Source organism: Ochotona curzoniae, unplaced genomic scaffold (assembly GCF_017591425.1).
Source record: "Ochotona curzoniae isolate NIBS_2020 unplaced genomic scaffold, NIBS_Ocur_1.0 scaffold_4683, whole genome shotgun sequence".
Lineage (NCBI taxonomy): Eukaryota > Metazoa > Chordata > Mammalia > Lagomorpha > Ochotonidae > Ochotona > Ochotona curzoniae.
The window spans coordinates 4,804,771-4,832,079 of NW_024467121.1; the positions used below are offsets into that span (position 1 = coordinate 4,804,771).

The window sequence follows — 27,309 nt, forward strand, 5'->3', positions numbered from 1 at the left end:
TATATAGTATTTTTTATACTACAGTCTCTGGATTCCACTTGTCCTGATGAAACAATGAGTTGTACACTCTAAAATAGTACATCTTAAATGATATGAATTGTATTTGAGTGGAGATCTTATAAAGATGTTAATATAATGACATTTATGGGAAATGAAGACCACATGAACATGAGAGGAGAAGGAAAGTCTCCTGTCAGCTCTCAGCAGTGGTGATGCTAGCCAACTCCAGCAGCCAACGCAAATGCCCTGGGATCTGTGGCAAGACTTGCAGCTGCCACGGGGGCATTGCAGAAGCAGAACTTCCGGGTTTGACACCCATTTCCTGTGGTTTTGATATTTTTATGAGTCCAGAAGATTCTAAGTAACTGTTCACACGATAACATTTTCAAAACTTTCCTACATGCTTTCCAATATTATACCTTCCAATATTATACATTCTGTGGTACATTCTTTAATATTTTATTACATCTTTTTAATTCCTGCAGAGCACTTGTTCATTTCTCCTATCCTACCTGCTTCCTTCCCCCACCTTTATTTCTTGAAAAGGAAAAAAAAGCCAAAAAAATCTATGATTGTACTACATGTTGTACTACATGTAATATAAAGGCTCTATTATTTAAAAAGAGTTCGCCATTCTAGCTTAATTTTTCCTGTACTTCCAGTTGCACTAGCAAAAAATACCATCACATTAAAATTCAGAAATAAGACAACATAAATATGTATGTTATTTAAATGCAGTATATTATTTTGTTATAATGTACCAAATATAACTATATGCTAATTTCTGCTATATAGAAATTTTAGTATTCATATAGGACTAAAACATATTAAATAGTCTTGCATGACACTTATTCATGCAATTAGATCTGATTGTAACTGTTAGGTGATTTTTCTAAAAAGTGTATATTCATGCAAATCACTCCTATTCATAAAAAGTTTTCTACTTAAAACTCTAAACAGACCAGCATGATGGCTCAAAGGCTAACTCCTCACCTTGCAAGCACCAGGATGGAAGATCTGTCCTTCCGTCTCTCCTTCTCTCTGTAAAAATTTGCCCTTCCAATAAAATAAATCTTTAAAAAGTAATAATACCTTCCCTTTATTTAATAGCAACTATAGAAAGTTTTAACAAATCTTATTAAAATAGAAACTGCTTCCTGAAATAATTTGTAAATAAGATTTTGCAAAATACTGAACATTCATTAGCCCTGCTGTATTTTGGGGTTTCCCAAGTGAGCAGGCTGTTTTTATGACCATCTATTGGCCAGGTCCTAACCGAGGTTGCTCATATAAGGCGCCACGTTCTTAGAGTGGAGGTAGGTTAATAAGGTTCAGTTTAAGTTTGCAAATAACATTGCACTTGAAATAAAAATCATTCTGGAAGTGGAGATAAAAGGTTGCAAACAGCTTTGAGAAATATATAACATAGATACAGACATATTGACACCTGCCCAAAATTCTATGCTGTTGAAAAAGCTTCTGGGAGAATCAAGATGGCAGAATAGGGTATGAACATGTTTAAACAGACGGAGAAACATTAGCCAGTGTGAAGCAGAGAGGGCACATTCCAAGAAATAGGAGAGGACAGAACAACAGCAGAGGGGTACCTGAAGACTGACAGACACAGGAAAGCAGCAGACACAACGGTGTGGTGTTGCAGTAATTGATATCCCAGGAGCATTCAGTGAGCAGTGAACTGAACTGCACCAGCAGCCGGAACTCCACCAGCAACAGAGTTCCACTCAAGGAGGGAGGCCCTCAGACCTGATGGCCAGCAGATCAAGCACTCCACCAGTGGCACTTCAAGTGCCATTTTGTACAGCATAACAAAGGCTTTAAGACAGCAAGGATAACAATGAGCTGCATATGCGCTGAGCTGGGAGCGAACTCACTGAGCTCAGTGCACTGCACTGACCCTACAGGGAAAATAATACCGACTGTGGCTTTGTACAGTTCAAAATAGGTCCTTGTGGCCCTCAGACCTGACAGCCAACAGGTTCCAGCAAGACCAGCACCACTGACAACCTAGCTATATTGGACACCTGGTGTCTTCCTAATCCTTCCAGCACAGTAACACAGGATTTGGAGACTGGTAAGCCAGGAGCTAGGACTACTGAGTAGCACTACAGGAGATAGGTCTACATGGTCCAAGTCTAACTTAAGAACCCAGACCTGGAGCTTGCTGGAGGCAGTGGCACAGCGACTGCAAACAAAGAACTGTGTACTGACCACAGTCAGAAAAATCAAATTGTAGACCTGTGGGTGACACAGCTTAGAAACCTGCCCCAAGGAGAAGACTCTGCTAACCAGAAGTACAATGATCAAGAGCAAAAGAAGAGACAAAGGCACAATGAATATTGCTGAATACTCCCCTGCAAAGGAGCAAAAGCCTTTGTCAACCTCAGAGATAACTGGGGAACATAGAGAGAAAATGGCGGATACAGAATTCAAAACACTTATAATAAAGGTTCTTATCAGCAACAAAAAGCACATAATACAGGAATTCAAGAAATTTAAGGAATATCATACAGAAAATGAATCAAATGGAAGCTGATATATCAGAAATGAAGAATACAGTAGAGCAAATTAAAAGTACAGTGAAGTCTCCAAAATAGAATGAAGGAGGCAGAAGAAAGAATCTCAGAATCGGAAGATATTTCCTGTCACCAGGGGAAAACAAACAAAAAGCTGAAAGCAGAACAGGGCAAAGCTAAAAAAGGTGTTCAAGCATTGAAAGACACTATTAAAAGGCCAAATATAAAAGTTATGGGAGTCTGAGAAGGCACAGAAAGAGAAACTAAGTTTAAAAATGTATTCAATGAAATAATAACGGAAAATTTCCCTAATCTAGGGAATGAATTAGGAAGCAACATCCAGGAGGAACACAGAACTCCCAACAGGGTTGACCAAAAGTGATCTTCATCACGACACATGATAATCAAGCTCTCTTCAATTGAATATAAGGAAAAGATTCTTAAATGTGCTCATGAATTGACATATAAAGGAATGCCCATTAAAGTTACAGGAGACCACTCACAAAAAACTCTCAGACCAGAAAAGAATGGAGTGACATATTCCAGATTCTAAATGCAAAAAAAAAAAAAAAAAAAAAAAAAGGCAGCCCAGGATAACATACCCAGCAAAGCTTTCCTTTGTCTTTGAAAATGAAGTAAAATTCTTCCACAGTAAAGTTAAAGAATATGCCTGCTCCAAACCTGCCCTACAAATGATACTTAAAAATGTTCTCTTGACAGAGAAGAGGAATAGCACCCACCCAAACCAAAGGCAAATGTAAAGAACATCCCAGTAAAATAACAGCAAAAGGCTAAACCATGGGCCTGGTGTGATAGCGTTGCAGCTATTTGTCTTGATCGTGCCGGGATCCCATGTGGGCACCGGTTCCAATCTCGGCAGCCCTGCTTCTCATCCAGTTCCCTGCCTGTAGCCTGGGAATGCAGTCAAGGACAGCACAAACTGAGGGACCCTGCACCCACGTGGGAGGCCAGGAAGAGCTCCTGGCTCCTGGCTTTGAATTGGCTCGGCTCCAGCTGTTGTGGTTGCTTGGGGATTGAACCATCAGGTGGAAAATCTTTCTATGTCTCTCCTTCTCTGTGTATCTGCCTTTCCAATAAGAATAAATCAATCCTTAAAAAGACTAAACCAATGAACAACCCATTGCTAAAATGACAGGACCAAATTACCACCCATTCATATTAAGCCTGAATGTAAATGGCCTAAACTCATCAATCAAGCATCATTGATTAGTAGACTGAGTTAACAAAAAAGCATCTATTAGTTGGCTATGGGAGACGTCTCTCTGTCTCTCTCGTTTTACCAGCAAAGATCAGCAGAAACTATATCTCATGGGTTTTATTTTTAAAAAATTTAGTTTCATCTCTGCAAAACACTTTCTTCCTCATTATATTCCTCAATGACTCATAGATCGTACAGTAGCATCATTTTCTTCAAGAAAGTTCTTGATTTTCATTTCTTTAGTGATACATTAGTCATTTTGTAGCATGTTATTTAACTTCATGGTGTTGTTAATTTCTTTGTTTTCTTGCTGTTGATTTTGTATTGTGGCTTTTCATTTATGGGGATATGTAGTAACTGTGTAATGGAGACTATCATATTTAGATGTGAGGTTACAATGCAGTATGCACCTCTACTTCAATATCAAAGATGGACGTCCAATTAAGCTGTTAAATATATCTTGACAATAGGATGTTAGACTGCCATTGTCCATGTCTGCAATGATGGACATATGACTGTTTATGAAGAACTATACTATAGTAATAATATAGAGGAACTCAGTGGGGGGGGCAGAGGACTTGGGGAGGGGATAAGAGAAATCCCAGGGCCTATGGAACTTTATTATTAAGTGATAATACAGTGAAATTGGCAGCATTTCAGAACTACCCAAACCACTTGGGTAGAACCCTAGGAATGTTACACATTGAAACTCTTGGTTGATATGAGGTGGTGGCCCCTCATCTCTGGGACGTGTGGAAATTCATGAGTGGTTCCCCTTTCGTCTCTCCCCTTCCCCCAGAAGCAAGAAGAAGTAACAAATTTGGAAGCAATGAGTTCACCCAATTTTCCCTAAACCTTGATCCTTCCCACCCTGATCAACCATGTAATCATTAAAAAAATAAAACTTATAAAAAGAAAGGTTTCCGAACCATGAGTTTTGAATATGTTAATTAACTAATTAATTTAAAAGGCACAGAGAGAAAGAGGTATACCATTCACATCTAAATTTCCTGTGGCAGCCAGGACTGGGCCTGGGTCAGCTCAAGAATTAGCAAGTCAATCCAGTCACCAGTGAGAGTGACAGGAATCCAAATCCTGTGTCTCTGCCACTACTCTGCCTCCATTCCCAGGGTGACCAGGTAGGAGGAGAGAGGGGAAGAACCTGGAAATGAGACCCAGACATCGCAGCACAGGTTAGACATCTGCTCCTGATCCGTGAGCTTGAAGGAGAAAGTGTCCTACTATGGACTCTACATCTTTGCCTTGGACAAAGATCACAAATGCTGTTTGTGAGTCCTATTTCATTTGTACTTTGGGAGAGTATCTAGTACTAGCATTATTATCTAATAAGCTAGTAGGTTAAAAAAAGAAAGACATTCTTTTCTTGCATCTCTAGTAAATGAGAACAAACCTCTACCCATTCCAGCTCCTTCCTAGTGCTCGATGAAAGATGGAAGTTCCCCACAAAGACGTGCTAATTCGTCCATATGAAACAGAAATGGACAATTTAACTCTGTGGAAATGTATGTGGCAGACTCAAGTGACTTAGGCCATTACGTACATTCCTTGCAATAATCCAGAATTACATAAGTAATCAATTCTTCCTGTTTCATTCTGAACATACTGTTCTACATATTTATTTGTTGCTTGCTACAATAAAAAGAGAAAGTAAATGTTTACATATGATTATTGGATAGTATTTAAGGTGAAATACCATAACCTAAGTTTATTACACTGTGCCCCGTCTCTTCAAGTTTTGGGTAATCTGTCGTTGCTTTCTGTTCACTTGGAGGACCCCTGTGTTAAAGTATTCTCTATGTCATTCTAAGAGTAAGATGAAGATAGTGGTAAGACAGCACAATTCCACAGCATGACTAAGACACACACAATTAGAGGTCTCCCCAGATTCTAAACTACTGTTTGGCCACCTTTTAAAGTTTGGAAAAGAATTTCCAAATTTTCCATTTGGAAGGAGAACAAAGCATTTCTAACAACAGGTAACATTAAAACTAAACACTGCCAATTTGCTCAGAGAAGCATAATGAAGGAAAAACAAGGTGGCAGGGAGAATTGGGAGATACCTCGCCCTCCCAATGATACACCTATTTTTATTCTATTGTCATAGCAGGAGGAGATACCCCAGACTGTAGTCTGGTCTGCTAGAATCCCTGTAATTTTGCATATAATGGGGATTAGGATTAAGAGGAAAATTCGACAAGGTTTCCACAAGGATTCTTGAAGGGTACAGATAGAATTATCAACATCAGTTAAAATAAAACCAAGATGCAGTTTTCAAACTTCATGTTAAAGAGGTAACTATATTAGGTACTCAAACGTGGATGCACCACTACACAGAACTTAAACACTTTGGCTGAGCATGAAAAAGAGATTCAAGTTTCTAAGGTTAGTGGAGGGAGAACTCAAACTGCTGGGGTCTGCCCACTACGGAGGCAGGAAGGGCCTTGACAAAGCGGTGCCACAAGCCTAGCATGCTTCTATGTTTCTCTGTACCTTTGCTCTGAACTAAGGAGCAATAAAAAAAAAAAATTAGAAAAATAAAAGAGAGAGAGAAAGAGAGAAAGAGAGAGACTCCCTGTGAGACTCCCTGTTCCTGGTGGCCAAACCATTCCTCCAAAATGAAAGGGCACAGTGGGATATGACCTTGTGGGTTCTGGGACAAGTTGAGGTCTTCCTGCTAGCATGCATGAACTGCTCCTAGCAGACACTAACAAGCAGGGTATCCTGAACCTTAGAGCACATTCAGCTGTGCTGGTTTAGGTCTCTTTCGTGGTTCTGCAAGAAATACAATGCACGGACTTTGTGCTAGGAAACATTCTAAAATGCTGAACTCCGGGAATCCATTGCACCTTCGTAGGGCGTGGTTATGAAATTCTACCCATTTTAAGAGTTAGCTGAATTGCGCCAGGTATGCAAAGTGAGATCCTAGTCCCTGAACCTACTATTGTTAGCTCGGGGATTTATAACCCAGAAAGCTTTGCTCTTTTTTTTCCTTCATATTTATCACTTTCCAATGAGGCTAATTGTATTACACAAACTAACAGGTAGACTCCTGGGAGGCTCTGAAGGGGTTAACGCTAAAGCAGAACAACGAGCCGGAGCTGAAGAAACCAGCAGCGGAGCGGGCAAAAGCCTGAGGAAAGCCCCTAGGAAATCCACTGGGCCTCCTGCTCCTTTAAACTCGCGCTCTCGCTCCCACTTGACAAAGAGGCGGTGGGGCCAGTTTGAGTCTAGCGCCCCGCCGACTCTCCGCACCGCGCAGGGCCCGAGGGGCTTGCCAAGTCAGTGACCCGTTAGGCTCTGGTGTGCTTTGCTCACCCCCAACTAGTGTCAGATCAGCCCTCCCGGAAGGGCGCGCCATAATTAACCCGTAGCACGCCGCAGACCCTGCCGGCTCCCAGGTCAGGGCGGGGACCCCCCGCCCCCAGCCGCTGCAGGGATCGGCCTAGGAGCCAGGTGGGTTGCAGGAGTCTCCACCGACCCGGCTGCCGGGGGCGCCAGTTGGAATGAGGATGACTCTCCCCCCCCCCGGGCTGTGCGGGGCGTCCGCTTCGCTCCCGGGTCTCCCGGCCGGTGCCAGGACTGCCCGCGGCTGGGGCGCACAGGGCTCGAGCTGTCCTCGCTTCCCCCCCCTCCCCGGGCGAGCGCCCCCCGACTGAAGTCTGTCGGCGGCGACTGCTCTGCCAGCCGAAGAAAAGTGCAGCCATTGGACAGGTCGGCGCTGGCTGCGGGATTCTGGAGGAAGGTGGGAGAAGCCTGGAGGCGCGAGGGGGAGGGCCCGGGGCGGAGGGAGGAGGGCGCGGCGGCCGCTCCGGCGAATCGCGTGCCACCTCCCGCCCCGAGCCTGGGCAGGAGCAGCCGGCAGCGCGGCGGCGGCGGCGCGTCCGCCACCAAAGTCCCGGGGCTCGGCGCGGCCGGGCCGCCTCCCTCTCAGCCAGAGGAACCGGCTGCCGAGGGGCTTCATCTCGACTCTCCCCTGTTGTTTTTCTTCCCGCCCTCCCCCCCATCCCTCCCGCCTTTTTAAAGCCACATTTTCTTGGCCTCGGACCTCAGACTGCTGCAGCCCGAGCCTTCCTCAGCTCTTGGGTTTGTCCATCGTTCCGGCGGCCGGAAAGGACGTGCGCCCTGCGCTGGGCGAAGAAAAGAATCAAAACTTGTCTGGAGGGTCTTCGGCAGCCCGACTCCTCTGCCAGCCAGCCTGCCTGGGTCTTTCGTCGGGGCCTTCCCAGCACCGGGGAAAGTTCCTCCGAACCGGCCGCGGCGCGGGCTGTGGAATCCTCTCCGTTTGGAACCGCCGAGCGCATCGCGGGCGCTCGGAAGCCGCCGTCTGCGGGCTCTGGGGTGGCGCTGCCCGCGCGGAGCTGAGAGTTTGCAGCCCCGGCTGCGAGTGGCCTTGCCGCCCCCTCGGTTTGTGCTTGCTCCGGCTGAGCCTGCGAGGGCGCCAAGTTACAGGGAGACACTCAAGAGTCCGGAGAGGGTTGCGCTCTCCCTCGCATCCCTTCTTCCTATCCCTGGCGGGCAGCCGGGCATAAAATCGCAGCGGCATTTACGGAGGCCTCCGGGTCCCATCGAGACTGATTTGCAACGCTCCAGTCCTCACCGGAGTCGGGGAGCGCAGGGTGAAAGGAAGGCCAGGCAGGGCGGGGACGAGGTCCAGCCAGCGGCGACGACATGGCGCGGTTCCCTAGGGCTGACCTGGCCGCAGCAGGAGTTGTGCTACTTTGCCACTTTCTAATGGACCGCTGTCAGTTCGCTGAAGGGAAGCCTGGAAACCACAGGAATGGTAAGAGGCATAAGTGCTTTCGCTGATGAATTTTGTGTGGGCAGCGGAGGACCTTCCTGGGACTCAAGGTTCCCAGCCCACCCCTATCTCATCTGTTTCTGAGGGAAAGTTACTGAGGTTGCTCCTGGGTCAACCTAAGGTTCCCAGATGGGAGGGTGGGTGGACGAGGGAATGATGGGGGCGGAGGGGGCGCTGGTGTGTATTTCAGGCGTTTGGCTCACTTTCCTTGGGCCGCACGACGTGGGACCATTTTCCCCAGTTAGCCCTTGAAGGGCTGCGAAGCTCCTCCTGTGAATGCCTCAACCCCGGGCTGAGTGCGGGGCCCAGCCATCTCCTCCTCTCCCAAAGCTCGATTAACTCAGCCAATGCGTGTTGGGTTGGTGGGGGATGCGCGGGCATTCAGGACTTGGCGCGTCTCCTTACGGAGAAAGTTCTCTGTGGTCGCACCGGGCTCTCCCTTGTCCTCTTGAGCTGAGCAGCCGCAGACGCTGTAAGGGGGCAGGTGTGGCCCGGCGTGAAGTGCCCAGGAGGTGGGAGCGAGAGGGCGCGCCCCCAGATACCCCACCCTATCTGACTCCTCAGTCCCACTCTGGCTTCTCAGAGCCTCGGACATACCGAGTTTTCTTCCCCTTGACCTGAGCTGGTCCTGGTGTAGAGCCCCGCCTCTGTCCGCTACCTGACAACGCACCCGTTGCTGCGCTTCGGGCGGCTCCGGCCAGGTGCGCGTCCCGTGGCGAGTGGCGCCCTGAGCACCGCGCCCTCCCAGGACCCTGGCCTAGGAGAATGGAGTTCTGACTCCGCATTGCAAGGTTTTAGAGGGAAAAAAAAAAATGTGGAGAAACCCGCAGAGCGCGTTCCTGGCAAAGATTTGTATGCTGGCATACAGAGAAGCAGAAAACAAATGCAGGAGAAAGGCAAACTTTATGATTAGGAAGGGCATTTGTGATGTGTGTAGCTTTGCCTGGGCGTTTAACCTCGGGAAGGGTCTGGTTGAGATGCTCAGAAAGCGTGCCTGGGATCCCAGTTGTCAGACCTGAGAGTCCCAGATGGGTGCCAGCTGGGGACTCGGAGAAGGTGAATCTGGAAGGAACTCCATGTCGCGAAAATCTACCTCGCTGAAATCTAGCAAATTCAAAACACTGTGTCTGTCCCTCCCGTAGGTTTTATAGAGGAAGTGCAGGTGTGCCCTCTGCTCCTGCTGGGGTATTTGTGATTGGAGGGGTGTGTGCCTATGCGTTTGTGTGCGCTAAGGAGTCTGACATAATGACACCACTTTCAAATCGGGGAATGAAATGCAAATGACCTGGGTTGGTTTTCTTTGACTTATGTTATTGTTCTTCTGTTGTGGTTGTTCGTGAGGGTGTGTGGCTCCCGTGAGTGCCTTACCTCCTGTGTACCTCAGGCACTGCACAGTTCCAAAAGCTGATGCCCTTACCAGTCTGGGAAGTAACACCTATTAAGAAAGTACAGCTGCATTTTCCTGGACATATTTATGGAGTTAATACATGCTCAAGAAAAAAGTTTACTTCTTCAACGAAGGAGGTTGGGGGACGGGTGTGTGTGCCAAAACGCAACCCAACTTGTTCACTTGAAAACCTGTTGGTACTGGTGGTAAATAATGGATATATAGTTACAAAAAAAAAAAAAAAAGCAAAGTAAGACAAATAAGAACGAATGAGCAAATGTTAGATTTTCCTGAACTTTTTTCCCCATCAAAAATGTAACTGAGAAAAGACGATATGCCTTCTTATCTGTGTGCTGAAGTTGCTGTTTGAAGTTCCGAAATTGAGCCTGGAATTCATTCCATTGTAATATTGGTCAGATGATCCAAGTACTTTGACTTTGGAGGATATAAAATATCAGAATTGTTCAACATAAATGAATTGGTATTTTCTGCTGATTATTTCTGGTGGAAATCTGCCCCTAGAGTCCCATATCCAAACAGGATTTAGTAAAAAGGAATAGTTTTGAATTTCTTGGCAATATTTTTGGAGACTTTGTTATACAGTGAAATAACTTCTCTCCTGGATGTAAATCAACATGTAATTTCCCGAAACAATCTTGAAACGATATGGTAAGCCTTCAGAATATACACAGATAAGGAAAAAAAAAATCCTTCGTGAAATAGGCTGTCTCAAAGTTCAGTCCAGAGGAAGAAGTCCAGCAGTCTTGGAATTTGGCACCCAGCAGTTGGGATTCTTGTTACAGACATTTTGGGGGGAAAAAAATCTGATTTCATAACAGGGAGGTTTTTAAAGGCATTACTTTATTTCATGGTGCAGTTAATTTTATTGCCACCAGAGGGCAGAGACAATGCTAATTTCTTCCATCAAATATTTCTGAGTTTTAGAGGAAATAGTTTGTGTTTAGCATACCATTTACACTTGCTTTGGTGGTTCTTTTTCTGGTTGGATGTTTTTGTATTACCACTGCCTTCCTTGGAATTAAGCAAATATTTGGAATGGCCAGTTTGTGCAGTTTGCTGTGGGAGTGTTCTGTGTTGTCACTAATGTATAGTTGCTGTCTGCAGATATTCCTACAGGAAAATACTGTAACAGATGGTTAACTTAGGCAAATAGTTCCTATAAAATGGATATGGGTCAGATTACTGGGCAAATGGCTGGTTAATTATATTTACCAATGGCTAGGGACTGCGTCTAAGATTTGTTTTTGCAATGCAAAACACAGGGTGTTTTTCCTTTAGAGGATAGATACAAGTTGAAGCCCCAGAAGTAAATGTGATCTGTAACCATTGTGTCTGATATGAAACTTTTGGCCCCCGACGTCTTCAGGAAGGTATTGTAATCAGGATAATTGGCACATTGGTTCAGTTTGGTCTTAAGAGGCTGGCTCTTGCCAGGGAGAATGCTTGGATCAGACTTAGTAATGGAAAAGTCTCCTGTGCTCCAAACATGAAGATCCTGTCCTGCAGAGATGGGGGAGCTGGGGATCATTTTAAATTGGCTTGGTCTCGATCTGTTCTTTCTGAAAGAGGCCTTCCTATGTCAGAAACAATCTGCTTTTAGAAGGATGTGAGCTGATCGGCTGCTGCCATCAGAGGGCCTAAAGTCTTCGGACACTTCCATGCATGATGAAGTCTCTCTTTTCGTTTGGAGACAGTAATTGCCATATGGCCTCCGCCGCTTCACCAGCCTGTGTCTCTCCAACATTCTCTGACACACTAACCGTATGCGCTTCCGGATGATCCTGGGTGTGTCCCGTGTGCTCCTCCCACCCCCCTTGCTCCAGCCAGCGGGCTTCTACTCTGGGTCAGCACAACTGACTGCCCCTACAGAGGAAAGGGTTCTGAGAGTTCCAGAAGACTGTGCCTGTTGTAAGGCACTGGCCTCATTCAGCTTGATACTGTCGACTGTTCTTGTCTTCATTTTTGGGTCCGCCTCAACATTCTCATGTTCTGGAAGTTAGGGTCTGTTTCTTGTTCAGCAGTTGAGAAAAGAGACAGAGAGGGAGAAAAGAGCTCTCACCTGCTGCTCATCATATGCTCACAGCAGCCAAGGCCTGGCTAACTTAAAGCCAGGAGGCAGGAACTCAGGCCTGGTTTCCTGTGAGGGTGGCAGGGACCCTGTTATCTGAGCCTTCGCCTGTCACCTCCTTGATTCCACATTAGCAAGAAACTGGAATTGATTGGTAGAGCACTGGGATATAGAATGTGGGCGTCTTAACTTCTAGGTCAAACTCTTGCCCTTTGATTCATTTCTCTGTCCGATTGCGTCTGTGTGGACCTGCAGGAAATAGCTGCTAAGTTGAAGTGAATAAAAATGTGATTCATGGCCTGGCGTGGTAGCCTAGTGACTAAAGTCCTCGCCTTGCATGGGCCAGGATCCCATATAGGCACTGATTCTAATCCCAGCAGCCCCACTTCCCATTCAGCTCCCTGCTTGTGGCCTGGGAAAGCATTCACGGACAACCCAAAGCCTTGGGACCCTGCACCCGTGTGGGGAGATCTGGAGGAGGTTCCTGGCTCCTGGCTGTGGATTGGGTCAGCTCCTCCCATTGTAGCCACTTGAGGAGTGAACCAGTGGACAGAAGATCTTCCTTTCTGTCTCTCCTCCTCTCTGTAAATCTGACTTTCTGATAAAAATAAATAATCAATCTTAAAAATAAAACAACACACACACAAAACTGATTCAAGTTGAGCTATCAACTTGCGTGTCATCTTGGGAGTTTCTTCAACAATACTAACTTTTTTCCGCTTCAAAATATTGCTAATGGTTGTAGTAACTAGCTTCACAAGATAATAGTTTAGCATAGGGTCCAAAGGGCCCGGACTGTCCAGGTGCTTTGAGTGAATGGTTTTTCACCCAGTACCTTCTATACATCCTGCAGAAGTTCATTCTACCTCTGTGTTCTCCCGTACTGATGTTTTCTGATTGACCATGACCTTAGTCTACTAACTTTTTTTCTTTTATACATGTGTTAGATAATCTTTATATATTTAAACTATTTAAACATTTTTTTTTTGTAATGGAGGTTGTGAAATATTTATATTTCTATTCCTGGCTTATTTCATTTAGCACAGTGTCCTGCCAGTTCATACATGTTGTCACAAAAGGCATTTTTAAAGACTAGGTAGCATTCCATTATATATGTAAAATGACTCAGTAATATAGTATTCCATTGCATATTTATTTATATGCTGTAGCATAGATATTTCACTATATTTGTATATTATGATTTGTGTGTATGTGTGTTGTGTGTGTGCGTGCGCACACGTGCATGTGTCACAATTTCTTGAGTCCTTTCTTGAAATATGCTGGAGTTGTTTTTCTGTCTTGGCTATTGTGAATAATGTTTAATGAAACATGGGGGTAAAGATTCCTTTGGGTACCCAGGGTACCGAGAAGCAAAGCTGCTGCTTCATATGGTGCTGCTTTTTAAAAAAATGTTATGAGAAAACTCTGTACTGTTTCCACAGGGCTGTACCAATAGGAATTGATATTATATCCCTTCAGCAAAGGGCAAGGGTTCCCTGTCATGCTCTCACCAGCACCTCTGTCGCGTTTCTGATGGGAACTGCCCTAGCAGGTGTGAGGTACTAGCTCCTAGTGGTTTTGGTTGAATCTTTCTGGCACACCAGAGGAGAGAGAGGCGTGGAACCAGGACTTGGGATGGCAGACAGAGCTCTTTTGAGCAGTCTGCTTTGTACTTCTGCACAGTGTGCATCCTAGCTGCACCTGTTGCTTTCACGTTCGGGTTTCTCCAGCAAGCACGTGCGTGAACCTCCTGGCCTGTCTTTCATGTACTCATACCTGTGTCTTCACGTAACATTTCCTCCTTTCCTGCTCTTAAAACCTTGTTTTGTGTTTGCTTTGAAATGGGGGATGGGCAAAGGAGATCCAGTCACCACAAGTGTAACGTTATAAGTTCCCAGACTACTTCTCAGTTATCCCTAAGTCTGACAAATCCCAAGCCTCTGGCCCTGCTTGGAGCACCTTTTCTCATAGCTGTACTCATCCCGGCTGAGGGCCTGGCTTGGCTCAAATTGGCATCGCCTATGCAATCCTGCAGGTCTGAGGTGGGCTCAGACACTGTGAGCCCTCACTTGAAGCTAAGATCTCCAGTCTGCCCTCCCTAAGCCATCCTCACATATCTTGTCCTGGACTCCCTGCTTCTTAGATAGTAAGAAGGAGCTTATAAGTTTGTCAAGAGAGAGGAGACCCATTGGCAAAGATGCAGGTCTCCTGGCATTTCACCCTTCTGGAGTTGCATGACTTTGTTTCTTGCAGCCTACTGTTCACTCGTTGACAGAAATTTTCCATAGACTTGGCCTTTTTAAAAATTTATTTATTTTGGGCCCGGCACGGTGGCGCAAGTGGTTAAGGTCCTCGCCTTGCACGCCCGGGATCCCATATGGGCGCCGGTTCTATCCCGGTGGCCCCACTTCCCATCCAGCTCCCTGCCTGTGGCCCGGGAAAGCAGTCGAGCACGGCCCAAAGCTTTGGGACCCCTGCACCCGCGTGGGAGACCCGGAGGAGGCTCCTGGCTTCGGATCGGCATAGTATCGGCCGTTGTGCTCACTTGGGGAGTGAACCATCGGACGGAAGATCTTCCTCTCTGTCTCTCCTCTCTGTATATCCGCCTTTCCAATAAAAAAATAATAAAAATAAATCTTTAAAAACATTTATTTATTTTTACTGGAAAGTCAGATATATAAAGAGGGGGAAAGACACAGAGGAAGATCTTCAGTCCACTGGTTCACTCCGCAAGTGGCTACAATGGGAGAAGCTGAGCTGATCTGAAGCCAGGAGCCAGGAGCCTCCTGCAGGTCTCCCATGTGGGTATAGGACCCCAAGGCTCTGGGCCGTCGTTGACTGCTTTTCCAGGCCACAAGCAGGGAGCTGGATGGGAAGTGGGGCTGCTGGGATTAGAATCAGTGCCCTTATGGGATTATCACCCATGCAAGACAAGGACTTTAGCCATTAGGCTATCATGCTGGTCCCCAGACTCGCTCTTGGTTAAGGCCTCATCCCACAGAGAAGGGGTGCAGCTCATTGAGGTTCAAGCTTGTAGACAAAATGTTGACTTTGCCTGTGGATAAGCTGTGTGAGACCCTGACTATTTACAAGTCAAATTTCCTTTTCATAGAAAGTTTTAAATTAGTATAAGGGAACATGTTTCATGTATTTAAGTTTTGAGAGTGTAATGATACTTTCCATCCCCCTTCCCTTACATCTGTGCTCCTTCTCCTTCCCTTTTTATTTGAACAATTTTTACAATGACATGCTTTCAATTTATTTTATGGTCACAAGCTTAACCCTCTACTGAGTAAAGAACTCGGGAAGTAGTAAGTGGAAAGCCACTGTTCCTCAAGAGTGTAGACAAAGGCTATAAACTCATGTTGGTTACCATAAACCATGGAAAAGATGTATTTGCCTTGTTGGGGACTGATTTATTTCACTAAGCAAAGTGCTCCCCGTTTTCATGCATTTTGTTGCAAAAGGCAAGATTTCGTTCTTTTTCTGGTTGAGTAGTGTTTCATCATGTGTTATTCCACAATTTTTTTTTTTTTATCAAGACATCCAGCTAGCTGGTGGGTACCTGGGTTGATTTCAAGTCTTAGCAATTGTGCATTAATCCACTATAAACATAGAGACACAGGCAGTTCTTTCCCATATGGATATCATTTTGTTTAGGTAAATTCCCAGAAGCAGGATGATTGGGTAGCTCTTGGTAGATCTTTTTTTCAGATTTTTGAGCAGCCATCATATTGTCTTCCATAATAGTTGTAGTGGTTCCAATCTTCCACATGTCCTCATTATCAAAATCAATCTGATCGATTCCCTTTAAAGCATGATGCTTGGTACATGTACCTTAGTTCCCTCAGACTAGAACAATGCCAGATAGAATAGGTGTGTTCAGCCACACAGAGAGGTGTTTGTATTGCAGTAATGCTTTCTTGTGTGTCTTTGCAAATGGAGTAGTGCTCCCACCATCAGAAGCTACAACATGAACATCCAATGAAGCACTTATTTTTCTAAAGGGGAAGTAAGATAGGTAGAATTTATCATTTTCAGAATGTGAAATTTACAAATAATGATGATTTTCAAGATGCAAAGCGGTCTTGTGGGTATGTTCTCATGTGTCACTTGCCAAATCATTTGTACGAACTTGTGTAATTGTCGCTACTACTCAAACTTAGATTGAAGCTGCAATACCCCATTGAATTTGCTTATTTGGTAAATTTTTCTGACAACTTTGAACTACTTAGGGAGAAGTCACAAGACAGACCACCACCTAGAGAGGCTGAGGATTAATCCCAGGGCCTAATGCATGCATTTTTGCCACTGAGCTACAGCACTGTCAGCTTATTTGATTGGTTGTTTGGGAAGCACTGCCCCCTGACGTCCCAGTAGATGTCACTGGATATGAGCCCAGTATTCCATCTCTCTCCTGTAATACACTGAGGAAGGTCTCTATATGGATTACATGACAATAATCTGCTTCACAAAAAGTTCGTGGGAAAGTGAAATGGTTTTAATATACTCAATCTAGTCCCAGTGCATATGGATTCCTGTTATTTAAAGGAATTCTGACCTGGACTTATGATGAAAAATAAGCAAATAAAAGGTAGACAGAGGAGGGAGCATTTGGTTTTATACTGAAGAAATCCTCATTCCACACTGGGGTGCCTGGATTTTATGCCTTGCTGTAACTCCTTATTCTAGCTTCCTGTTAAGTGGAACCTTCAGAGGCAGCGGATGGCCAAATTTATTGGATTCCTGCTTGGATTGGATTCTCAGTTCCCAGTTTGGCCTTTTCCCATCCCTGCTTTCATGGATATTTGGGGATTGAATCTGTAGATGGAATACTATGTTGATCTCCATGCCCATCAACTAATCAGTCGCTCAAGCAATTTTGTTTTAAAATAAGAGCTCTTAATAATTTGCTAGTTCATTTATGTTTAAGATTAGTTGAATTGCAGTATACATAATTATTCTATAATTATGTATTTTCTAATATTAGCTATTTTAAATCACTGTACAATTTTTATTATCTTGAAAGCACACATATTTGGATTTTTTTGGTAATGTAGTCATTATATTTGATAGTCCTAAGAAATAAACGATTAGATCCAGCACCCATATAGGATCCCAGTGCGTTCAGGGTGAGGATTTTAGCCATTAGGTCACCATACTGTGCCCCAAACATTTCTCTTTTACATTTTAATTTGAAAACATTGTTGGGGATGTTGGTCTGTCTGTCATTGTCTATACCAGCAATGCTAGGATACACTTAAATAACAGAATGTTGGCCTTATGACTGCTTGTGAATGAGTGTGCTATTGTAATAATAAGGGGGAAAGAAGTTGGGGGATGGGAATATGAGGAAGGAGTAGGGAAGTCCCAGAGCCTATAGAATTGTACCATAAATGTATAAATAAAACAGAGGAAAAAGACATTACTGGTATATAACAAAGATATTCAATGAGTTCTTTATATCATAGGATAGTAGCTATCTTAAATTTGTGCATTTCTATCTATTTTTCATTCGTAACTCGGATTTGAAATTTTCTAGTTTGAATAGCTCGTTTTTTATTCCACCTGCTAAATGAATATGAATGTTTCTACATGATGTATGAGGAAGTGTGATATTTCCTTTATCAGAATATTGTGGCCACATTCATTAGAATGGAAAGATTTCAAAACATTTAAAAACATACATTTCTCTTCATGTTACTGTGCAGGAGTTATTCAGCTTATACTTAGAGCTAGAACTCAGGGGTTACTGGCCTCACAAATGTTCTATAAAGGCAGTTTCCAGGATAAGAGCTGCTCAGTAATGTGCTTCAGAGACCAGGGAGAACACCCCACAATCATCCTTGTAGTGATAGGCACAGTCTAAGGACTGTATAGCTTTATCCTCTCTCCTTTGTTTATCTGAGGGAGCAAGCCTGTCTTTTTTGTTCTAGATCTTCGCGCAGGAGTGTGGCCACTGTCGCAAGCCCTCTGCTGCTCCCTGTGCATTGGAGACTGAACGTTTTAGGTTTTGTCCAAATCTCTGTTGGGCTTTTGGTTGAAATGACGTTAAATCTTTGGGTTAGTTTGTAAAGAATTCAATCCATGAATAATGAGAGATGGTGTAATTTCTTTTCTACTGTTATCTAAGGGCCAAAACAGGTACTAGCACACTTCCTAAGAAATGATTAATAGTGGGGTCCCTGCAAGATAGCCTAGTGGCTACAGTCCTCACCTTGCATGCACTGGGATCCCATATGGGTACCAGTTCATGTCGCAGCTGCTACACTGTCCTTCCAGCTCTCTGCTTGTGGTTTGGGAAGGCAGTAGAGGACTGCACAAAGCCATGGGATCCTCCACCCACATGGAAGACCAGGAAGAAGCTTCTGGCTTTAGATCAGCTCAGCTCCTGCCATTCCCTCTACTTGAGGAGTGAACCAGCAGATGGAAGATATTTCTTTTTTTTTTTCTCTTTCTCTCTGTAAAATATGCCTTTCCAATAAAAATTTTAAAAATCTTTAAAAAAGTGTATCTACAGTGACTATTTGGTTGTGACTGTTTTCATTTGAAATATCAAGTTCCTAGAGTGGGGGACTAATGCTGTTTATGTACCACTTCATCCAACTTGGCACACATTCATTTTGTTTTTAGGAACTACAGCAGGGTTTTAGTGGTTGATTGGAATAAGCCACACAGCTCTGGGAAGGAATGTTAATTTCCCACTTCTTAGAACTGTTACAATGGATGGCAAGCTCCAGGCAGATAACATGGAAATGTTGGCATTTTTATAGTGTCCCTATTAGCAGCTCGTGTTTGGCCAGCACATGCAAATCAAAACTTTAGGTTTACTGCATCTTAACAGCTTTAGTGAGAATGGTACAATCCTCTGAATTTGAGAGTCTCCTTAATGTAAGTTCATTAGCTAATTAATTGCATCTGTATGGGAGATTTGCATTGAAAGTACACTTTACAAATTGCTACCATTCCAAAGAGATGTTAGAACTCATGATTTTATTGAGACTAGGAACATTTACACATTAGAGGCTAATTGTTTATATGAAAATCTGAACTTCATTTTGGTATCAGCTGTTACTCTGAACTCAAGCATAATGATCTGAATATTTTCTGTTCAGAAGTCAGTGGCCAAGCTGGGGCAGCCTGTTTTATTTCTTTTTTTGTTTAGCCTTCATTATATTTTTAACATCTGTTGTTCATTTCAGATTTTTAAAAACAAGTGTGATTCAAAGTCATTCTGCAGTCGACAGTCTCATTGTCTGCACATTGCAAAACAGCCCTACGGAGGAAGCCAGATTTGTGCAATCTCGAGGTTTTCAAGCTGTTTTTAGAAGAGAGGCTTCTAACACAGGCATGGCCCATAAAGAGCTGGCTTTTTAGCCAAGGCCAGTGGTGTCTGGCTTCAGATGTCTTCGCCTCTCCCTAGTTCCAGGATCCTGAGTCTTGCAGGCCACCATCTCTTCTGGTGTGGTTTATGGCAATAACCTCCCACAGTACCTTCCTAACACATGTCCTGTCGGAATTCACTTAGCATTCTGTAGCCCAAAACATCCTTCTAAAATGCATCCTGGCTGTGTCAGTGCTTTGAAAGTGTTTCTACGCTACTGGTGAAGACTTTCTGTAATCTGCTCCTGTTCAGATACAAATTCACTGCTTTGTCCCCTTCCTCAACTTTCCTGAACAGCCTTCTCTCTCGAGTTCTGCAGGTGCCATTCCTTCTCAGAGCACCTTTTCCTCTTTTCCTCTTTGCTGGCTGTCCTTGAAGTCCCAGCCTTCAATGGATTTTTAGTATAGTCAATCGGCTGTTCAGTGTTTCTTGGTCAGTACAACCCCGAGACTAGTGTCTCGCCCAAGTGCACTCTACACATCTTCATCCTGTCACTTGTCATTGATAGTGCCATTATGTGGGCTTCTGCCCGACTGCAGACTGCCAGAGGTTAGAGAGCATCTGTGACTTATTCCCATTGCATCACTGGATGCAAGGATGGGAATGCCTCGGTGAAAACTGGTTGGATGAAGGAATCCTGTGGGGCTCCACTTGTGTGATGTTACTATTCTTGCTCAGATTCATGACTCAGGCAAAGAATTTTGTTTATGCCTTCTTCACATTTCTTAGGCAAATTTTGCACATGATACTTTCTGTGACATGATAACTTAGGTTTAAATATCAGAGACAAAAATAGGCGAGTCACAGAATGACTGCAGAGGAAGGGAATTTGTTATATGTATTTGTGAAAAATTGAGACTCTTGTCTCAAAGGGAGGGTGTAGGAATGTTTAAGTCCTATTCCATCTTAGAAGGAGAAAGGGATGCTTCAATCAGTCTTATTGTTAAAGGCAATTTTATGTTTCTGATGTTTGTAAATTTGAGTACTCCAAAGGCCACAGGAGGACAAAATGTAAATCCTCTGTAATTGTTACCCAGAAACTTGAATTTTCTGAAATGTTAATATTAGCTTCTTTTATGGAGAGAATTTTCCATAGCTTAAAAATATATAAGGGAAAGAAGGAGAGATAAAGCTGTGGAATTTACGTAACCAGGTTTACAGTTATCTTGAAAGATGCGACCTGGGAAACACTTAACCAAGATTAGCTATTTAAAGGATTTTGAGATGCAGATCCTTGGACAGCAGCAGCCTTTTAAGCGCTTCAACGGAAGAGTCTAGAAGATGTCTGATGTTGCAGTTATGAGTTGAATTGTTTCAAGGTTTGAAATGTGGTCCACTTGCCTCAGTTTGCATCAGTCACGGTCAACACCCTTCCTTTGCTCAGCAGTTGACTTTGCTCTTCTCATAGTATGTTTGCTCACCCCTGTTATTATATTTCTTGTTTTTCTTGACACCTGTTTTGGAGTTCTTCCTGTCTTTCGTATTAATTGTATGGTGTGGGCCTCTGGTGTTTTTTCTGCTCAGTATCTCTCACATCTTCTGGTCATAGCACCCTGCTGTCATTTCGGAATGTCACCTCCCGACTCTGTTGTCCTCCTGGGCCTCTAAGCTCAGTATCTTGTTCCCCAGTAAGCACCGACTGTGCCCAAAAAGTACCTAATCATGATACTTCTTCATTCTGGATCTCATTCCAGTTAGTTCTTTGAGTGTGACACACAGGAGAGACAGAAGGAAGTTTTATTTTATTTTTTCAAAATCTCTGTTTGTTTTTATTTGAAAGGCAGATTTATAGGGAAAGTGAGAGACAGAGATTGATTGCCCATCCTTTGGTTTGTTCCTGAACTGGCCTCGATGGCTGGAGTTGATACAATCTGATACAATCTGAAAATAGGAGGGACTTTCTCTAGGTATCTCATGTGGATCTGAGAATCCAGGAACCTGGACAATCTTCTGCTAAGTTTCCAGGCATGTTAGCAGGGAGCTGGATCAGAAATGGAGAAGTGGGACACACACTGGCACGTATTTGGGATGCTGGTGTCCCAGGTGGAAGTTTAACCTGATAGGTCATCTTACCAGCCCCTGTTTTTTGGTTTTGTTTTGTTTTGTTTTTCAACCTGAGGTTGCTATACTGAGAACCTAGAAATCTAAATTGATGGAGCTAGAGTTGTGACGTAGCACATTATGCACTGGCCTGTGTTGCCAGCATCTCATATTGGTGCTCGCTTGAGTCCTTGCTGCTCAACTTCCAATCTAGCTCCCTATTGATGGCCTGGGGGAACAGTAGAGGATGGCTAATGTGTTTGAGACTCTACCACCTACATGGAAACCCCAGAGGAAGCTCTAGATTCTTGACTTCAGCCTCGACCAACCCAGACATTGTGACCATTGGGGAACAAACTGGTGGCTAGATTACACTGTGTATTTTTTCCTCTGTCACTGTGCTTCTCAAACAAATAAATAAATAGTTTTCAGTTGGCTGCTTCCTTTATTTTACTCTGCAGTTCTTCTTATTATTTAATTTTCCATTTGGGGTGGATAAACTTTCCAGGCAGTAGATCATAGAGAAAGAGAAAAGTTTCACCTTTTTAATGAATAATGTGTCATTCTTCTGTGAATTCACTCATCTGTATCCAAAAGTACAGGGCAAACAACTACAGAAACAAAAAACAAAACAAAACAAAAGACACTGTTGTAGTTTAATTGAAAACCAGCCTTTCTATTTTATAGTCTTTATCTATAAAACAGGTACTGCATATGTTGCATATTTCTGTGTTATGTGTACCTAAAACATATGATAGCACTTGGCCATCTAGGCTTGCCACTCACTAGCTGAGTGACATCGGGGTCAAATATTAACCTCCTGAATCCCAATTTCTTTATAATACAGGAATGAAATGATTTATCTGTCTCATAATAATAACTGTTGGGAAAGCTTTTCTCATTCTCTGAAGGTTTGCTTGGGTTTTCCCTGAAAAGGAAATATGGAAATTGGAAGTAATTCCATCAAGGATGAGTGTAAGCTAGATCAGAAATAGGAAGAATGGCCCAGAACCTGCTTCCAAAGAGGTGAGCACGAAAGAGGCTTTGATTGGTCATTACAGGTGTTAATTATTGGTGTCTTCAAATTTCTGACTGTCAGAGATAAGACTATCTCACCTCTGACTTAATTACCACCTATAGTGGTACTGCTTAAGGATTAGAAAGAATCTGGGCTGATGGCCGCAGGTGCATGAACTGGCAGAGTGACATTACCTGGTGCACTTCAAGCAGGCCCGGGCTTGCTCCAAGCTACGGGCAAAGCCAAGAGTTTCTCTTATTTGTGGTCATTCCTTGCCCAGGAAATGGTTAGGTCAATATTTGGATTTGCAGACCATTATTCCAATAAAATATGCATTAAGCAAATATCTGAGGAACTAATTTTTCAATAGACTCCTGTTGTGTGAAATGAAATGAGGTTTCCTAAAATTTCCTCCTGGTCAAATAGGCTGCACACAGAAAACAAAATTCTGCTATGTCACCCAATGCAAATCAAGAAAGTGATACTTGACCTTGTTAACATCAGTGCTGCGAGGATTGGGTGAACCGCCTCAGGCACTTACACAGCTCCCCTCATATCAAGTTAACTGTCTTGGGATGATGCCAGATCGATCCTACACATCCTACACGATAGCTGCTTCTTGGTGAAGTCACCTGGGAAGGTAGGAAGCACATGTGTAAGAAATGACACTTCTAAATTTTTCGGGGAGTAGAAGATAAGAAATGTCAAAATGGTTGATGAGTATAATTTATTAAAATCCTTTCCTGAGCATTTCATACATTACACTTTTTTCCCCAGAATTGTCCTGAGTCCTGTAGTTGTTAGTTTAGTCCTATGACAGAGGTTAAAAAAAATTGTGAACAAATGGAATTCAAAGGCAGTGTGACTTTCTAGTAAATTTTTTGAAGCTCTCAAGTATGTAATTAGGGGCAGTGGAGATAATCACCTTAACGTTGTTCTTTGATATCAACAAACCAACTTTTTGTTTCTCTTAATGCTTCCTGCACTACAGTGTTCGTGGTCATTAACCTGACACTCATGTGTTTGGGAGTAGTTGGAATCTCATGGAAACTATGACAAAATGGAGCAGTCGTCAATCATGTGCTTTTTGTCGGCAGGCTGAGCAAGAACAGATGTAAAGAGATGGGTCCAGGATCCAGGTCCCAACAGACTGGAACAGGAAGTTTTGGCAAGACCCTTTGCTTGACTGAGAATAGCATGAAATCAGTTAGGGTTTGTGATTGTGACTGTGTGTGTGTGAAGGGGTAGGGTTAACAGAGACAAAAGAGCAAGTAAAAGTGCTGGGCAGGAACTACTGAAGTGAATGGGTGGGCTCTGAAGCCCTAACCACTATCATTTGCTTCCATTTGTTGCTAGTGCCTGTGATACCGTTTTCATGCGAGGGTACTTGAAAAGATTCATGCAAAAATGAATATAAAAGAAGCACATTTTAAATTAGTTGTGAACTTTCTGCAGACCCCCTCAGACATGTATGCTAATATGTTCTGACACTTAAAATTAGACTTTCTCAAGATATTGAAATCACTCAGATTTTCAGTAAAGTGAAAGAAATTGGTACATTATAAAATTGCTTCAGAATGACTGAGATACATGAACTGATTGAAGTGACTTTCACAATATTGGTATGGATGGCTTGGTTCTCAAAATTGTTATTCATCCTTAGACATGTGTGCATATATTCCAGGTGCAAGCATTTTTCAGTAAAGAGTTAATGAATGTGGTCCTTGCCATATAGGGGTGACAGTGAATAGAACAGTAATAGACAGTAATAGAACAGTAAATGAGACAGTGCTAAGGAAACACGATGGAAAATGCACAATTCTCAGAAAACTTGGTGAAACAGAAAGCCGGCACTCAATAGCATCACACAAATGCCAGTTGAAAATTTAGCCTGGGCCCAGTGGCATGGCCTAGCGGCTAAAGTCCTTGCCTTGAACGTCCGGGATCCCATATAGGCGCCAGTTCTAATCCCGGCAGCTCCACTTCCCATGCAGCTCCCTGCTTGTGGCCTGGGTAAGCAGTTGAGGACAGCCCAAAGCTTTGGGACCCTGCACCCGCATGGGATACCCAGAAGAAGTTCCTGGATCCTGGCTTCGGATCGGCATGGCATCAGCCGTTGTGCTCACTTGGGGAGTGAATCATCGGACGGAAGATCTTCCTCTCTGTCTCTCCTCCTCTGTGTATATCTGACTTTCCAATAAATAAATAAATCTTTTAAAAAAAGAAAGAAAATTTAGCCTATGGGATCAGGGCAGGCTTCCTTGGAGGAGGTACCTTAGCATCCAACATTTTGAGAGAGAATTAGGAAGATGGTGGTGGTCAGAGCTTGCAGAACTAAGAGTGGCTTGTGGGCAGGGAGCTGCAGGGGGCCTGCTGGAGCAGGCAGAGCACAAGGCTAGGAAGGACCTTACAGATCCAATGGGGTGTTGAGCTCTCTCCTGAAGCTGACAGCTGGCCAGTGAACAGATTTTTGTCAGATGAGTGACGGATTCCAATGGGGCTCTTTGAAAGGTTTATGGGGAGTGTATTAGGAGCAGTAAGGAAGGGGCTGACTTGGAGACACCAAGTTCAAAAGGATTAGCTTCCTAAGAATGGGCAGTGATGATGGCTTTCAATAAGAAGAGGAAATCTGAGATCATCTCCCACAGCCCTCACTGCTTTTAAGATGGAAAACAAAATTTTGCCTTAGGCCTGGTAAATAGTGAGCTGCTTCTGGGCCATCCCAGAGAAGAGCCTAACTCTTCCAGGTTTGGTGTTCAGCAAGAAGGTCTTGGATGAGATTCAAATGTTGGAACATCTTTGACAAGTGGTAGCAGTTGGCCAGAAGCCTTGGTAGGTGGTGTAAGCTGAGGAAACATCTGTAGGCATGGGGAAACACACAGCAGGTGGAAAGCCTAGCTGGCTGGGGTGGGAGTGAAGGGGTGGTGTGGGAAAGTACTACAGGTGCCAGAAACTAGAGGCACCATCCCAGCTCTGCCCAAATGCAATTGAACTTGAAGAAGACTTTGATCATGTTTAAGAACATTGCTGTGACAGTTAATGACAATTTATTTAAGACTTAGCAGAGAGCACACTGTCTGTAAGCTTCAATCATTCAATCACATGAAATCTCTCAAAGTTTGTGGGTAGAATCTCATCTGAAAACATGGCAGCAGGAAAAATGAGTAAGTTCTATTTGTTTTATTAGTTAAGCCTGGGCTACCAACCTGTAATGTGATAAATAACAATTGCGTTACAGAAGGTGGCATTTAAAATAGTTTGTTCCCATTTGTTTTTTTTTTTAAGCTATAATTAGGCACTGAAGAAAAAGGCCATAAGAAATTTATTGTTATTTTATCTATTGGGAGATTAAAACTTGAAATAATTAGCTGAGAAGAGAATGTTGTCTTTTTTCTTACTGTAGTTGATTGTTTTTAAGTTTAACATGCTGCGAAATTTTTAAAAATGTCCATGCTGTAATTTGTATGATTGTTGTGAAGATGAACTTTTTAAAAAATATTTTGTCTATTTCTTTATTATTTTTTTAAAAGAAATGTACTTATTTTTAAATTACAGTTAATTTTTAAAAGTATTTTATGACACAGTTTAATAGGCACTGGAGAAGATGAAATTTTATAGTGAATAAAATAGGCTCATGGTAGATATTCAACATGTATTTAAAATATGCATTTTATAACCTTTATTTGCTTTTTTAATTTTAACTTTATTTTAACTTTTTGTTATATTTTTAGTTTGAATGTTTGAATTTTGTGGAATCTTTATTTGTTTTTAAAGAGTCAAGGAAGATACAAAAATGCTCTTTCTGAACACCTAAGACTCTCTTCTCACTAAGAAACTGTGTAGAAGGGAAACTATTAGAAGGGAGGTATTTTATTTTCTACCCATATTTTTAACCAGGTGAATTAAAGACTCAACCATAGTTGTTTTATAAAATTGCTTCAGGAATAGAAGGACTGATTGTTACCACTTGTAACGTGCTACTGAACAAGACATTCCTGAAGGGCTTGAAGTTGAGAAAAAAAAATATCAAGCTTGTTCAAGTTTCAAATTAAGGAGAAAAGTTAAAACCAAAGAGCTTTTCTTATCTGTGCCCTGTCTTTCAGTTTGGATTAGAGTCGTTTCTCATAGCAATCCGACCTCAATGTTGTAGAAGCAGGATCGAATGAAGGAGTTTGGAATAAGGTAAAAGCTGAGTAGCATTGCTCAGGTCAGGTTCTGAAGAATTCACCATATTTATGGATGCACCATGAGGTAGATACTTCGTTTGTGTCTTCATAAATTGTCCTGTTTCAGTTTTACAGTGCCTTGCAGAGACCCACAGATCTAAAAATGAATGAATCGTGTTTGCTAAGACTTGCAGAAATGCTAGCGTAGACTATAAAGGTGCATTGGTCTAAGGTGATCCTTCAGCTTGTTACTGAACTTGTGAGGTCATTTATCATTGTTTGTCTATGTAAATGGCTTTGCCAGCTGCCTCCGTATAAATCAGAAACATAGGCCTCTCTGCTTTTGTTTAGTTTGCTTCTTATTTAAGAGTCTTAATATTTAGCCTGACAAGGTCTTCTGTTGATTCTGGAGGATGGGGGTGCTTTCTTTCCTTCCCATTTCAACAACAGTCTTCTTGGAACAAAGAGTTAACTGCAGAGCTGACCTGTGGCCTGGCTACTGCTGGTTCCTTATCTTCTCTTTAGCACAGAAGAGAGCCCAGCCGAAGGAACTGAATCAAATGGGAGTTTGGGGAAGCCTTGCAGGGCCCAGAAAGAACAACCAGGCGAGGTCCCAGGGACAGTGCCCTGGCTTCAGTCTTCTTGCTTCTCCT

At 43.2% G+C, this 27,309-nt stretch overlaps 1 protein-coding gene across 2 annotated transcripts in view; it reads left to right on the forward strand.

Annotated features, from left to right (window-relative positions):
- The first annotated feature begins 8,441 nt into the window (after positions 1 to 8,441).
- PLXDC2 (plexin domain containing 2) overlaps positions 8,442 to 27,309 on the forward strand; it is a 400,824-nt gene continuing 381,956 nt past the window's right edge. For both annotated transcript variants that reach the window (XM_040967893.1, XM_040967894.1), the window contains exon 1: positions 8,442 to 8,554. In XM_040967893.1, the coding sequence (XP_040823827.1) occupies positions 8,443 to 8,554 (112 nt within the window). In that variant the 5' untranslated portion in view covers position 8,442. The remainder of the gene's footprint in view (positions 8,555 to 27,309) is intronic.